Source organism: Cyprinodon variegatus, unplaced genomic scaffold (genome assembly GCF_000732505.1).
Source record: "Cyprinodon variegatus isolate N-32 unplaced genomic scaffold, C_variegatus-1.0 Scaffold48, whole genome shotgun sequence".
NCBI classification, from domain to species: Eukaryota; Metazoa; Chordata; class Actinopteri; order Cyprinodontiformes; family Cyprinodontidae; genus Cyprinodon; species Cyprinodon variegatus.
In genome coordinates, this window is record NW_015150501.1 from 599,009 (window position 1) to 615,349 (window position 16,341).

Below are 16,341 nucleotides of genomic sequence, written 5' to 3' on the forward strand. Positions count from 1 at the left end.
CCACAGATGAAAATACAAGGACCTCATGGAAAAGGATGCTCTGTTCAGAGGACACTAAAAGCTAACATTGCCCATCATCCTAAATGTGCCCTCCATACACTGAAACACTGTAATGGCAGCATTATGCTCTGCTGATGTTTTTCTTCTGCAGAGACATCAGAGTTGATCATAGCTGAAAGAGATAAATGGTGCTTAATACAGTACAGCCGTGGAGGATATCTACAGCAATCTTAAATCTGGGATGCAGGTTGACTCTCTAGTAAGACATGTTTTACCCATAACCAGATCTACAATGGAATAATTTAGATCATAGCACTTTCATATGTTAGAGTTTTACCATCAGACAAATAAGCAATGGAGAGTCTTTGAAGACTTGTCTGCAGGCGTCCCTCATCAATCACCTGACTATGAGCTGTTTTCCAAAAAACTTTGGAAAAAAGTAAACCTTAGTCTATAAAAGTGCAACCATGATATGTATATGTAAAGAATTACAGTGAAAGATGGCTGTACAGTTTTAACTCAAGAAGGCCAAACATTAATTAATTTTTCAGAGGATTATTTCTGAAACATTTGAAAACTATTTTTTTTCTTTCATTCCACAATTATGTGAAACCATTTTCTTTTTGTCAATCACAATAAATTCCAAACAGGATATGTTACAGTTTATGGATATAAGAGGAAAAATGAGCTAAAGTTCAATAGACTTTTGGATCAAAAACGGAGAGGTTGAACAGTAAGGTTACTTAGGTTACTTCAAATGCAATTAGAGGCAGAAGGGGTATGAAAAATAAGTTTTACTTCTTCATACCCTTTTTTCAGACAATTTTTATGAATAAAAAAAATGTACATAGATAAATCAATAATCAATGTCAGATCTGAGTTTATTAGGTGGAACATTTTATTTTATTAGCTTTTGTCTGTGTTCAAATTAATAAACTTTTTTTGGAACCAAAAATGTTATTTATTTTAATGTTCAGCCTGTAACCAATCACTTCTTTGTGTGGCACAAGGTTGATTGTTTCAAATATTTTCTGAAATTGATTTATCTATTATCATTTTATATTATTTGTTAATTATATGAAATAAATTTAATTCATTCATTCAGAGATATGGATACTATGCACTCAATTTGTTAAAAGAAAACTCCTCCTTAAAGAGGTCCCCCATTTTAGTGGCTTGAACACCTGCAGTGCAGTCAGCGGCCATGATTATCAAACTGTTACACAATACATTTATTTAGAATCTAGAACATTTTCAACAAAAGGGTGATCTAGTCTCAAAAAAACTGCTAAATATTTTCACCACGTCTCCATTCAGGGCCTGATGCTGTTTTTATATGCGTCATAGCAGACTTGGACTGAAGACGAGCCACATATAGCCTCTCCCCGGTTAATGTTTCTCCTGGCAGTGACTCCTGCTCACCACTGAGAGTCCACCTGCTCCGCATCAATCACCTGTTGTTGCTGATACTGCAGGAGCTGCTGTTGCTGGTACTGCTGGATCTGTTGAAGCTGCTGCAGCTGCTGGAGGTGGCTCTGCTGCTGGAGGTTGTACTGCTGCTGCTGCTGCTGTTGGGACAGGAAATGAGCCGCCGCCTGCCCATCATAGCCCTCCGTTCCCATGATGTAGGAGCCAGCTTGGGGAGACACCACACCGGAGGGGTCTGTGCTTGTCGGCTCCCAGGCGTCGGACGACGAGAGGCAGTAGTGGCCCTGGGAAACGTATGTGTGAGGCCACACTTCTGCTGAGGACTGATGTAACATCTGATCTGAAGAGATAAAAATAAAATAAAAATACAACTGCTGTTATTGGAGCTCCAAGAAAAAGTGAAAAACCACACCATTGTCAGAGGGATGTCTTTGTGTCATGCTGCACATTTCTAGTTCAGACAAATATCCCTGAGTGGCAAGTTATGGAGAATTAATTCACTGGTTGTTTGGATAAAGGCTCACGTGTCTCCTTGTCTACCGAATTGAAGTGTTATGACAAAACTCCCCCAGTTTGTACTGAAACAGCCATCAATCCAGTCAAGCTGCAGAATTTTCTCAAAGCTTTGATTTAAAGCATTCTCTCATTCTCTCAGGAGAGGAATTGTCAAACCTGAGGAGCAACAGCAAAAAAAATCATGTTCTGCATGTTTTACTACTTTTGTCTGACTTAAAAGAAAACTGCTAAATGATCTCAGGCGAATATAATAGTCCATTGAAGTCTGGGCTTTAATCTCAAATTTAAACCTCAAATGTGAGGCCAGAGGGAGAAAACATGTTGGCTAAACATCCACTTAGATGAATGATGAAATCTAGCTAAGACCCAAGTTAAGCAGGAAGAGGTCTGCAGTTTCAAGCAAAGATCCCTGTTCTTTTTCTGGAAAGTCATATAAAGAAAGAAAGTGTAAGGATGTAAATACAGAGATAATACAGAGAGCTTCACAGAAAGATAGACTGGCTAAAAGCAAATAATAAAAAAAAAGCAAGTTTAAAAATGATTGCTTCAGCTTTTACTGAAAAGCAAACAGCCATTCTCACAAACAGTCTTAGCCAAAGTGTTCAAACCTCAGTTGTTCTTAAACACATGAGATCTCTCACACTGCTGCAGTTTACCCAAATTGAAGACTTATATGTAATTTTAATGAAATATCTTTAAATTACTACTAAATTAAATCACTCCTCTGTCTTGGAATCTAAACCTGTATCCATTGGGTTTATCTGGAGAAAAATACAGCCCTGCAGAGATCAGGCTAAAAATGGCTTTTTTTTATGTCATTTTAATGTCTAGCAGCTGCTTCCTGCTGGATCTGCTGAGTTTTACCCCGACTTGTAATGCTCTCCTGGTTGACCTCGCTCAGATGAGCTACGCTGCCCTGGTTTGAACCCGACCGAGGGCTCTCACCATCCATCGACGACCACGCCAAGAGTGTTGCCTCCGAGATTGCAAACTGCTGCAGGATGCCTAGGTACAAAGTTCAAAGAACATAATCTGTTTAGAGTTCAAATCTACATCAATTGACAGAAAACCAGCCTAATGAGCATGTAATGCTTCTGATGGCAGCTAAAAAGCCTAGCTGTGTGCCCTCCCTTTGACTGGGGGCTTGAACCCCACCTGCAGCAAATCGAGCCTCTTTTTCTCCGTCGCTGAGGTCGCTGTAGGCGTCGTTCTCTGCTCTCCTCTCTTTTTCCCGCTCCTGGGTGCTGATGCGAGACTGGGGGATACCTCCTGCGCCGACCGTCTGCATACCCCAGTTTTGCCATTCAATCATGTGAGCAACACGACCTTGGGCCATGGCTGTGGGCTTGGTTACTCTTTCCTTCATGGTGCGGGTGACTCCTGATGGATTAGAAAAAACATGCAACACAGGAGGAATCCAAGAAAGTTGGTTTGGATGAGGTTGGGAGAGAAGGGAGGCAAAGCGGATGATGAATAGATAAGATGTGGAGGCAAAAAGGTGGAGGACAAGATGAACAGACAAGAAAAGAGAAAGAGAAAAATAATAGTTAAGTTATTATTTGGTTTATATTACTGCTGAGTGATGGAAACTGTGATGATCAGTGAAAATACTGATGTCTTGCAGGATTGGACTGATAAACAATTTTAAAAACTAGACACCTATGATTAGATGACCAGTGATGTTAGTGTTAAGGTTTATTTTATAAAGCCAAAAAATCCATGGCATAGATTTTTGTACTGCTTTCTAATTTTTTAGGCTTTCAGGAGATCTTTTCTGATAACATCGGGTGCTTATCCACTCATTTCCTATCCAGTACCGGCAGTAGTCACAGAAATCTTTTATGGATTTTTAAAAAATGATTACTTAACTGAGCTATAATTCAATGTAACATAAACAGGCTCTTGAAACTTGAGTCCATCTTAAATCTAGACCTGATTTTAAATCAGATGTTTAGGCACTTAGTTCCTGGCAGTCTGTCACAAAGTCTGTTTTATTTTTTTTGGTCAGTAAAATATATACCAAAGAACTAAATATAGCACAATTTAATGTAAAATGCTTGTTTAGCTGGGGGTGTTTTTATTTCATTTCAAATAGGGGATCAAAGTGAAAATTAAGCACTTTAAATCCATCTATATCAAAGTCATCATAACTCATGTTGCTGTACTGTCAGATATTTCATCTCAATTTTTATAAAAAGCCTGGTTTTAATTTCTGTTTTGCAAACTCCACATAGTAACATTGCACACAGGATTTGTATTAAGATTGGTCCAAAATTAAGTTATTTTCCTTCAAATAACGATGCTCAAAAAAAGGACACGTAGAATGTTCAAGAGGTAGGAGGAAAATATTGGCTGTCAGTTCTATTTGCATTTGATTATGTTTTAAAAAGAATAAACAAATAGTCACATCAAAACAGAGAGAAAATAGGTTTGCATTAGCCTAGCATTTTAGCAATGATTTCTGTTTACCGTACTAAAGACTTCAGCTACTGCAGCTATATTTGTCAAGTCATATTAAATGTTTTTCTGTTTTGTTTTTTTTATCTATCCTACAGAAATTTCTGCTGGGACAACATTTTTGAGGGTTTCCAGAAATACATTTATGGCAGAATCCAGATGTCACCAGGATTTAGATTAAACTGGACACGATGCTAAATGAACCTACAGTAGCAGGGAATTTTAGTTCATATGCATAAAAATTAGTTTTTATTATATGGATATGCACTATATGTAACTTTTCCTTTTTTTGAAGAACTAATATTTGTAGGACCAAAATCTTTACCTAATTATATTAAGGATTGGTAATAGTGCCTTCTTTGTTTGTGGTTTTCCCTAGGTTTTTACAGAAATTAATAGTTTTTCTTTTTTTTCTGGATCAGATTGATGAACTGGATGGGAAACGGGTGCAAAAGCATTCAAGATCTAAAAACATTTTCAGAAAGCCAGGAAAAATACTTAAGAAACTATCACCTTACATGCTCTCACTAATTACTTTGTGGTTTTAGTAATTATAGCTTGGTCATAGCACTGCAGAATTCTAAACCACTGAACACATTAAGGCATGAAAATAAATATATGGTATATGTAAAAAAAAAAACCTGGCAAACTAAGCTGAGCTAGAACAGAATAAAAAATAAGAAATCAGTCCAATCCTGATGATCAAATCTGTGTGGATATATGAGGGTGATCATGGATATTGGTCACTGTGGAGGCGACAGCTCCCTGTTTAATGAGACTTCACCTGGTCATGGTGCATGGAGGAGACTAGGCAGTGCATGTTTCTTCCCTGACACAAGTGCATCACGGGATAGAGCGGGTTAATTGGGGTGAGGTGGCTGCGTGGCGTGAATGATGAGAGTTTGGCTTGTTGACACACACCTCTGCTACGCTGCACTGGGCAAGAAGAAAACTGCTCCCTTTTCTCCTTGCTGTTTATATGAGAACTCTCTGCTGAACATGTCTTTTCTCCATTAAAGAAGAAGTTAGTTTTTTGCTGCCATGCTCCTACCAGCTTCCACTCGCTTTGCTCCACATTTTATTTGACCAACATATGACGACATAAACTGAAACTCCCTCTGATGCTAGTGCAAGGGTGGGGTGGGGATGGGGGGCTTTGTGGATAAATTATTGAACAAATCACCACCACAACACATGATACAACAGCTGCACTCCACTACACTGAACTGTAACTCTCAAATGGACTACACAAAGACAGCGGTGGAAAATCAAAAAGACTGCAATAAAAAAATAACTGCTTTAGCACAGCACTTTACACAGGGAAAACATCCAGAGATCACCTTGACTAGAACACCACAATCACTTTGCAAGGAAAAACACAATTTAGAGACCATGAAGCCCTAAAACATTTAAGTGCTTTCTAAAGGACTTCTAAGGTCTCATCTGAATGTGTGTCAATACATTTCTAAGTGGCTGTTTACTAAATGGTCTTAATTAGTGCTCTAAAAATTCAAAATCACTTTTTAAAGCATACATATTTGACTTGGTTAAAGAGCCTAGTTTACAAGGTCCTACAGCATTTAAAGTACTAAATAAACAAAATGTAAGCTGGGCTTTTAATGCATTAAAAGTTTTAAGGAAGAAATTGTATTTAATCGACACAGAAAAATCTTCTGACATTCTTGGATTCTCTCTGAGTTTAAAAATTACCGGTATGATTAAAAAAAGATTCCACTTTTCTTTGCTTATGGTCAACAGCCCTTAGATTTAATTAAGTTATATGTCTCTGTTTCTATTTAATTGTCTTTTCCTAACTTTTGGATACATTTCTACTTAATTGTGTTTGCCTCGAAACCTCTGATATGCTCAGAATCACTCAGTGACTTTCAACAAGTTAAGCAGATCTGAAAGTCTTCAATCGGCTGATTTTCAGGCCAATACAACTTCTGTTTGAGCAGAGATTTCACTGTCATGCAGGGCAGACTAAGGTATTTGAGAACCACTCAGAGAGTGATCTGATCCATTCTGTAAATGAACAGAAGTCTGGTTTCTGACCAAGTAAACGCTTGGGCATACTGTCACCAAATCTCTCAAGAGGATTCTGACAAAAAAATGGTTTTAGGCACAATAAATGTACTGAAGTTCTTAGGCAGTAAATTATAATCTAGTACAATGTGACAGTATGCAGTAATAGGTAGAATAAGGATGTTTTATATAAATGAAGCACATTTCTAATTAAGTTTGTTGCATGTTTTTAAACTATCCTTTTGTACTAAATATTCTCTCCTTGATTTTATTAACAATACTTGTAAAAAACAAATCATGTTTTAGGTTTTAGCCCTATTGATATTTTCTTTTAGCAAACTATGTTTATTTCCCATGCAGAAGTTTACAAAATTAAGGACATGTGTGGCCGGCCAGAATGACAGATCATTTCTGTGCCATTCATCTACAGTGATTAATTTTTTTTTTCTTCAAACTCCAGAAAGAGATCAAGAAAAGTTCAATTCAAAGTTACTTTACTGACTACAAAAAGGGAAAATAAATCATAGTTTTTCTAATCAATATCTTTAGGCTGGGAAACGGGTATCTGCAATTCACGCTGCTGGAGCTTAATCAGGTTGTGTGTTTAGCTTAAAAAAACAAAGGGGGGGGGGGGATAAAAAATGTATTAAAAATAGTATTTAAACATCTGATCTTGTTTCAACATTTATGACTTTTACCCAAAAAGTAGTTTAACAACATTTTATCTCTGTTATTCTGAGCCTCTTTTTCTATCCACTCCAAAACCTTTCGGAGGGATTTGGATGAGTGGGACATGCTGGATGGTCCCAGTTAGGGACGTAATTCTACAGACTGGCATTGTAAACTGGAGGAATATTCTTTTTAAAGCCCCAGTTTTAGATAAGAGCCCTCATTCAGGAGGTATTATCTCTGCAACAGAGCAAGAGAAGTTTTCTATTTATTCTGTTCCAATAATGCAGGAAGGCAAAGAGAAAAAGCTGTTTTGTTTGTCCCACGTTTGTAGTTGCCTTGCAAAGTAAGAAGATACAAGTGTTTGGCTTAGGAGGACGTGTGTCCTTTGAAAACCAATCCTTTATACTTCCAGTCTTGCCCTTACTGATCCACAGGTCCTGATGTTATTGAGCATCAATAAGGAAATTTAATCTGGGCAGAAAATCTATTAGCATCTTCACTGACACCCCAACAGATCCTCTGGTTCAGAGCAGATTAATTTTTTTATATCTACCATCAAAATCTGCTATAATCCAGCTATCCTCCACAAACTTTAATTGTTGGCTCAAAAAGCCTTTTTATATTTGCCATTAAAGCAGTTTTAAGGTTGTCGTCTCAGCTGACCAAAAGCCTGTTTGACTCAAATTCAGTTTTCTCTCATTTTCTGATGCCATTTTGTTCCTTTTGCATTTTAAAGCTAAACTATTTGCTCCCTGGTCTTAGAGTTTAGTTCAGGAGTGTATTTTAAATGCTTCTTATCCATTAAACTCCACCCTCTAGGCTGTTATTATAAATGTAGAATCTGTGTTAATATGTTTGCTATATTGTTTTTGCATTTTTAGTCAAACTATTTATAAGGAAATAGACTTTAGTGACAGCAAGTATGAATATAAGTATTACATGTAATTGATATATACAGTATATATAAAGTTTATGATCATCCTGACACTTTTATCAGCGAATGATGGCATTATTGTCATTTATTGTCATGTTTACAATGTAAAATTAAATCTGCTACAAGCTTCTCAAATCCAGATAATCTTACCTTAGTGTATTAAAGTGCATGATGATAAAATGCGTGTCCAGGTTGTGTGTTTAATGCTGATTTACTCATCAATGCCTTTCTAGGAGTCATTGACGACAGATGTGTCAGTGTGAAGAGGAAGTGATATAAGGGGAACCCATTTAAGGGTACCATGCTAACTCCTGAGCCCACTGAGGGGCCGGAGCCAACATGGGGACGTTTACCAGAACCAGCACAGACACACACCTGACACACCTGACAGAGAAGACTTAGCCAAAGCCCCGATGCCATAGGCATTTGAGTTCCTCTTGAGCCGAGGCAGGATTGATGTGGTGTCCTCCATGGACAGCTGGAGGGAGAGAAGAAAGAGGAATGGAAGAGGAAGAAGGGGAAGAAAAAGAGAGTGTGGATGGCGTGAAGGGAGAGACAAACATCGACACGGTGTGTATCATAAAGAGAGAGGTGAGTGGTGAGGAGAGGTGATGGAGATGTTGGGTTAATACAAAGGACAAAATCTGTATTACCCAAATCTTCAGTCCAAGTAAACTAAAAAAAACTGATTGTGCTCACTACTGTGCACCACTACGGCAAAGCATAGGGTCTATTATAAAGCTGAGGAGGTGAGAGGGGGTCATGAGGGACAGAACTTGTAGCTACAGGGTGATTTAAATCAAAATCAAACAGAAAGAGAAGCCATAGATGGAGGAGCGATGCCACAACACTTACATTGATTCCTTCCCATGAAAACTCTGAACGTCCATGCTGAAGAAGAGAAACGGGAGGAGGGAGGGATGGGGGAAAGAGGGAGCAGCAAAGAGTAAGAGAGAGTGACAGAACATCGACATGCGTTGAGGAGGAGCAAGACACCGAGTTGGTTAAAAAAAAAAATAGACGTGCGGATGAAAAGAACAAAATTAAAGGAGGTGAGCAGAAAAAGAAAGGAGAGACGGATTCATGTGAGTTTCAGAGAACCACCATGACAGGGAGAAAGGGGGGGATTAAAAAGGGATCAGTTCTTATTTCCTTCGTTATGTTTAGCAGAGGGAATACGCAACGGTTAAATGAGCTTCCATTTCCACTACATGTGCTGCCAAAACCAAAAGCCAGCAGACTATTATGTGTGAGTGTTTGAGAGAGATGTTAGTGATGTGCTTATCTGTATCTGTTGATGCAAATCATGTGTGTGTATGTGTATCTGTCTAAGCACAGTGACGACCATTTTTACAATTTCACCATAACAATGAGGACCAGTTTTTTTTAAAGTGATGATATTTTTCTGGTCCTCACAGGGGATTTTGCTTGATTAGGTTTACGACTAAAGTGTCAATTGGGTTAGGTTTTAGGGTGAGGAATACATTTGGTAATGGTTAGTTTTAGGGTTAGTTTTAGGGTTAGGACTTAGAAAGGGTTGAAAATGACTGAAAATCAATGGAAGTCAACACATGGTCCTCACTACAGAAGGCTGAAAAAAACAAGGGTGTGAGTGTGTGTGTTTGTGTGCACATTTGTTTGTGCAGAGAGAAGACGGACTCAGCTGATGAGGACAAAGCAGATAAGCAGCAGTTTCTGCTACACTATTTCCCTCTATCAGCTGAGTCTGGGGGACCTGTGGCCTTACAGCTGAAACATTTTCCCCGTACTGTCGACGTGCGCTGACACACACACAGTGCAGCAGTAATAACACAACTGTAACACAGATTTGTTCTTGAACTGCATTTTCATATGGATGAGATATTTGCTCCAGAACTGCTGAACATGGATTAAAGCCAGTCGTTCCACATATTTGGATCCGACTGCTGTAAACTGCTGTGCTTTTCAGATATTGTTGCATTTCTGGAAATATGTTGCCTTGCAAAATGAGCAACTCTTGAACCAGAAATTGCAATATATATTTTATAGAAAAACTTCATGTGATAGATGAAGTGGTGTCAAACGATTTATATTGAATCCACTTTAGCAACAAGTCTTCAAAAGGTCCATCTGCAGCTGGTCAAATGAAACTTTTGATTTCATCATTCTCTTTACTCTGCTCTGCTGTTATAGCTTTACTCCCATTTATTTTGCAGTTTTAGCTACTTTCTAGAGTTTAAAAGAACATGCCTCTACTTTATGACACAAAACGTCTTCATTGACTCTTTTAGGCCTGATAAATTGCAGACATGGGTCAGATTTTCTGAGTTTGACACATGTGTGATAGATTAATACAGAATGGTGCTTTACTTAGATGAAGCATGCATTTGTTTTCATTTCCCTCTATTCGTTTACCACTTATCTCATCCAATGCCTCATCTGTGAAAAGCTTGTAATTTATTCTCAGTATAAAAACAGATGTTCTGTGAAGGATTCAAGGATGTTTTAGAAACCACAAATGAAAACCAAGGACAGCAGCAGTCCTAAGAAAATATCTTGTAAACCTTGAGCATCTCACAGATCAATATTCAGTTCAATATTCAATTGAAAAATGGACCTAAACCGACTAAAACATGGCCATGAAAGGAGAAAAAGGTCTCATCAAAGGTCTAAGTCAGGGGTGCTCAAGTCCAGTCCTCAAGAGCTACTGTCCTGCAACTTTTTTATGCAACCATTTTTAACACACCTGAATCAAATGAGTGGCTCGTTACCACGCCCCTGTTGAGCTAAATGAGGCTTTAGATTCAGGTGTGTTAGAGAAGAGATGCATCTAAAAGTTACAGGATGGTAGCTCTTGAGGACTGGACTTGAGCAACCCTAGTCTAAGTAAATCTGGGGGAGCAATGGAGATCCACAGCTCAGGTGTGAGAACCAGTCATCAGGCGATGTATTATTCAGTATTAAATGAAAGCAGTTCTCTGGTGCTCAGGTCTGATGAGGCTAAACCTAATATACAGGCATTAGGAAAAAGTACATAGACAAAAAGTAACACTGCACCAGATCATTATCTGCACAGTGGATCATGGAAATGGGAGCATTATGCTGTGGGGAAGGCTTTCTTCATGAATGAATGGGAAGAATGTAAGAGGGAACAAATGTAATCCTGGAAGAAGAAACTGTTGAGGATAGATGTTCAACTTCCAGCACAACCCAAAGATTCCTACCTGGACTAGAATGAAATAACCTGGATCAAAGTATAATTATGTGTTAGAGTGGCCAGTCATTGATTAGTTTATGACTTCATACATTGATATTCACAGATGCTCTCCATATATCAGACTTTATAGGTGAAAAGCTGGTAAAGACTTGCAGCTAAAGGAGCTTCTATGAAGGATCTTCCCTGGAGTCCAAATACAAACCACAAAACACACTATTCACATTTTATATGTAGGGTAACAGGGTGTCTGTTATTTTAAATCTTACTGAAAGCAATTTAAATATTTTCTTTTGAATGTTGCTGGTTGTTCAATCGTTTTTCTGCTCAGTTAAAGATTTTATTTAATAACCATAATATGCAATATTGTAATAATATATCATCAAAAAATTTCAAGAGGAACAGGACACTAACCTATATGAATCCTCCAATCTGAAAAAATCTACAGGGATAAATCTGTGTTGTTTCATCACAACAGCAAACTAAATTATATTATTTTGGTAGGTTTCTCAAGCAGTCCATCATAAACACGCTTTTCTTTTATTTACAGCATATAAGAGTTGGAGAGAATTTACCAACAACCTTAAGTGCTTCTTTATCTGTTTTGTAACAATATGACTCAATTATCTCCATTTAGCAGTTATTTCTTTAGGTGTACACATCTTTTCTTGTTCTGTGCAACTCCTGTACTGTAAATTGCACAACATGCTGTAACTTTCATGTCTGGCTCATCTGAGGCAAAATACAAAAGATTAGCTCAGCATTAAAACCTTTGCCTTTGTGTCTATTGATTAATCATTGAACCTGACATCCAAAGAATTATGTTTCAACCTAACAAATTGACCAAATGTTTACACTTGATCACTGCTTCTATTTAAGAAATGGAAATGTCAAGAAAAGTAGTCTAAGTCTAAATCAAATAGTTGTTTTGCTTTTGCTTTGTCAATGTGAATTGCCAAGTAATCCTAAGTAGAATTTCCCATGATTTTATTCATAAAAACTGTGTTTTTAAAGCAGCTGGCTGAGATAACAGCTCTCTCACTCTGAAGTATTTTCTAAATAACCATAGCTCCAAGCCAGATGCATTGTTCCTTAAAAGTGAGACTGATTTGCACTGCCTAAAAACTTAGAAATATTTCAAATAAATTACTTTCCCCAACTCAGAAAAAAACCTGAAACTGTCCTTTACTTTTTGGGAGATCCCATCACAATGGGATATTTACAGCAACACGGAATAATAGAAGAAGTCTCACGTGGCAGAATTAATTTACATTGAGTTCTGTGCCACGCTGAAGAACTGCAGAATCAACAGAAAGGTTACCAGTCTTTCCTTCGGTGCAGTGCAGAGGGTGGGGTAACTGCTGCCATTGTTGTGCATTCATATTGCAAAAGTCTGTTGCACAGGTAAAATATAACCACTTTAAAAAGAGAGGCTCTGTAGCTTGGAATATACAGCCAAGTTTACAATATTACAGCTAGTAGGTTGAGTAGAAGGTTTCACATAAATGGCAACTTAGAAAGCCCCCATAGGGCCACCTTCCAGCCAATGAAAATGCAGGAAAGACATTTTCAGGGAGAGATAAAAATGTGTCTACAAAAAGCAAGCCAACTTGTCTCCCTGTTGCCAGTGGGAAGCAGGGGATGCCCACAACATATGTGGGGACCAACTTAGCACATGCCTAAAGGCAATCAAAATCTATTTACAGCAATTAAATCTAAATGTAAGGAGATCATGTTTACCCTTTTAATACCACCCTGATCTGCTGCTTATATGCCCCAATTAAAAAAACTTCCAAAGGATGAGAGGTGGAGAGAAATATCAGCTGTGCTGCTGCTATCAACACCCTTGTTTATAGATGTTGGAGATCGGCCTGTTTTCCAGTGTGGTCCTGTTTCCCTGACTGTGACTGGCTGGATGTGCTTCATCCTCTGACATGGGAGCTGGCTCGGAGCTCGTCTGCCTGGCTGTGTGTTTCCTGGACGGGGCTGCTTTTACAGCTGCTTTTTGTATCTCTGCTTCTGACTCCATGAACCCCAGTCGGTCTCGGCAGATGGCCACTCACACTGAGCCTGGTTCTGCTGGAGGTTTCTTCCAGTTAAAAGGGTTTTTTCCTATCCACTGTTGCTACAAGCATGCTTAGTGTGAGGGATTGCATTCGAGTCAATGAGTCGATGCAATCAGCTGGTTTTCCTTAGATAGAAAACTTTGAATCAATTTGACTTGTGCCTTGAGATGATATGTGTTGTGAATTGGTGCTATATGAATAAACTGAATTGAATTGAAATTGAAATTGAGAGTCAGACTTCACATGCAAATGTTATTAAATGACTGGTTCCACTGTGGAACTACAAAGGTATGAATGTAATTGAGCAAGTGAATCTGTGCAAACAGAAGAAATGAGCATGTTAATCAAAGGGGAAAATGCAGAAGCTNAAACGTTTGTCTTTTTTGATCTTATTGAAACATTCACCAATCACAGAACAGGAAAACCACTTGTAGTGAGCATGTTGCTCACATTATTTGAAGGTGCAAAATCCTCAGCGATAATTACATTGTAGTGATTATCAGTCTGTGCCAGTAATTATATTTAGCCTGGACACTGAGCAGAACACTGAGGAGGGAAAAACTAAAATGGAATCTGTGCTGTCTTTATAAACTCTGTTTCATTTCAGGAAAGTTGTCCTACCTGAATGAAACCAAAAAGAAAACCGAGGAATGTTTCTGTAGGTGTCAGAGTCTAAATTCCAGAAAGGTAAAACCTCAACATATGGGCTCAAAATTAGGCTGGTATATATTCTTGCTAATTCGAACTCCTGCAGGGCATAAAGGAATAAATATTGAGAGCTGTTTATGGAGCAATGTTAGAAACCTTTCAGCACAAAGTTATTAAGAAAAGTGTGAATATTTGATGTGTTCGTAGTGCATAATTTTGAAATGGAAGAAAATGATCAATATTTCCATATAATTTATTTTTGTGTGTTGCCCATTTGCGTTCAAACGGCTATGAAACTCCTACACAACAGTATAATCAACTTCCTTCAGAAGTAAAAAAAAAAAATGCAATTTGATCTCATGATAAATGCAAATGTATTGTGAAGGACTCAGAGGTCTATGACAAAACATTGAGTGAAGAAACTGTATTAAAACAATAACACTATGCCAAATGGTTAAAGGATGAAATTTGGAAGGAGGGTTAAAGCAAGTTTGTCACAAGTAAGATTTAACCAAAATGCCAAAAATTATATGTGGAAAGAAGCAAAGATAGTGTACGTCAGCATGAGTATACCACCCTGACAGTGAAACAGTGTTAGCGTCACGCTAAGGGGATGCTTCTCTGCTCTGGGAAGTTGGTCAGATTTAAAAGCAATATAAATGGAAATATATACAGGGCAATCCTGGAAAATAGACTTGATGGAGGTTCATCCTCCAGCAAGACAACAACCCAGAATATACAACCGACTCTGCATTCAAAAGAATGGCTTAGATTGAAGCATATCCGTCTGTTAGAATGGCTCAGATATTTGCACTTGACTAAGCACAGCCCGAAATTACAATGAGAATCTGCGGTAAGACCTGATGATTGTCTATTTTTAGACGCTCTCCTATTCTGACTGACTTTAAGCTATTTTACACAAATAGCCACACTTTTCAGATTCTACTTTACAAAAAAATTAAATGTTCTTAAAAACTACTTGGTTTTAGTATATATGTTGACACACTAAAATAGAGGATATTGCCGTTTTAATGACAACATGTGGAAAAGCTCCAGTGGTATGGATACGTGCAAGCCGCTCTAGCTGAGCTGAATGTATAAAAGCTAAAGTAATCGACCTTTTTTAACAAACCCTAACATTTTTTGTCAGTCTGTTCCCCAACCACAGCTAGATCCATCAAGCATATGTGCTGACTATCCCAACAATTTGTCTTCTGCTTCCTTTTATTCTCTTCTCCCTCTTTCTCTGGATAAGTGATGAGAGATTCAGCACACTTGAGTGGTAGAGCTAAGCCCCTTGAAGCAGCTTTACCAATGCTGAATATTCAGTCAACACGTATATAAATGTATGTGTGCATGTTGCATTTTTTTGTCTTTCCAAAGGCCAATCTGGGACATAACACGTAAATAAATGATGCATCAGTCCTCAGTGCTTTTGGTGGAAAAGTAGGAAGCACCTCACTTCAGTCCAAAATGGTTTCCTCTCTGGTGTCCTCTAGCATGGGGTAGGTGTTGGAGGAAAGAGGAGAGAAAGGATACAAAACAATAGGGATGTGTAAAAGTTGGAGAGACATGGGGAGGGATGCCTTTGCTGTTATTATTTAAAACCCTTTTTTTTTTTGTAAAGTGGATGGCAAGCATCACACATCTTAACAAACCAATGGCTGTTGATTCGTTAATATACAACATCCCATCCTAAATAGCCAAGAGAAGTGTGACTTGCATGACTGATATGTCTAAAACTAACAATATATGAGCACAGTGAGCTACACAGAGCAGGTGGAGTAATCATCACGTAGAGGCTAATCAAACTCTTTAAGGCCGCGTTGGTTCCTCAGGTGGAGCAGCAACAATCCCCCAGGAAAGGAGTCAACAAGGCGACTGAATGAGAAGGACAGCTGAAGACTTACTTGCTCCCCATCCTTTTGGACTGGCACGCCATCCGCTGCTGTGAGCCCATTACAGAAAGGGAGACAAAAAAGAAGAAAGAATTATTTGTAAGTTTTTTAACTTAGTTTTTTATTTTATTTGACCGTTATATAATTTTTTACAAACAAAACACATCAGTGCACACAATTCCCATATTACCATAGAAAAAATAAAGACACTCATGTTGAAATAATACTTTTCACATTGCTTGAATAACAGATAAAAATCCATACATGTACCAGATAAACACAACTGATATTTTCCAGGTGCTTACAAGGATTGTTATTTGGGGCAGCAGTGGCTCAGGGGTAACCAACAGGTTGCTGGTTTGAGTTCCTGCTTTGTCTTTCTCAGTCAGTGAGTCCTTGGGCAAGACACTTTAGCTACTTTGCCTGGTGTCAGTGATCAGAGGGCCATGTGGTGCCAATGAGTCTGCCCCAGAGATGCTGTAGTTACAATATGGCCTACCTGCA

General features: G+C 38.2%; 1 protein-coding gene across 4 annotated transcripts in view; it reads right to left on the bottom strand.

Moving 5' to 3' along the window:
• Positions 1 to 16,341, bottom strand: part of fam131b (family with sequence similarity 131 member B) — a 37,661-nt gene that overhangs the window by 3,150 nt on the left and 18,170 nt on the right. Inside the window, exons 3-8 of one of the 4 annotated variants that reach the window (XM_015370789.1) lie at positions 15,850 to 15,887; positions 8,888 to 8,923; positions 8,417 to 8,510; positions 3,100 to 3,324; positions 2,809 to 2,949; positions 1,455 to 1,768 (exon numbers count right to left, since the gene is read on the bottom strand). In XM_015370789.1, the coding sequence (XP_015226275.1) occupies positions 1,455 to 1,768; positions 2,809 to 2,949; positions 3,100 to 3,324; positions 8,417 to 8,510; positions 8,888 to 8,923; positions 15,850 to 15,887 (848 nt within the window). Of the gene's footprint in view, positions 1 to 1,454; positions 1,769 to 2,808; positions 2,950 to 3,099; positions 3,325 to 8,407; positions 8,511 to 8,887; positions 8,924 to 15,849; positions 15,888 to 16,341 lie in introns of all 4 variants that reach the window. The other 3 variants (XM_015370788.1, XM_015370792.1, XM_015370791.1) reach the window with 3 other exon arrangements.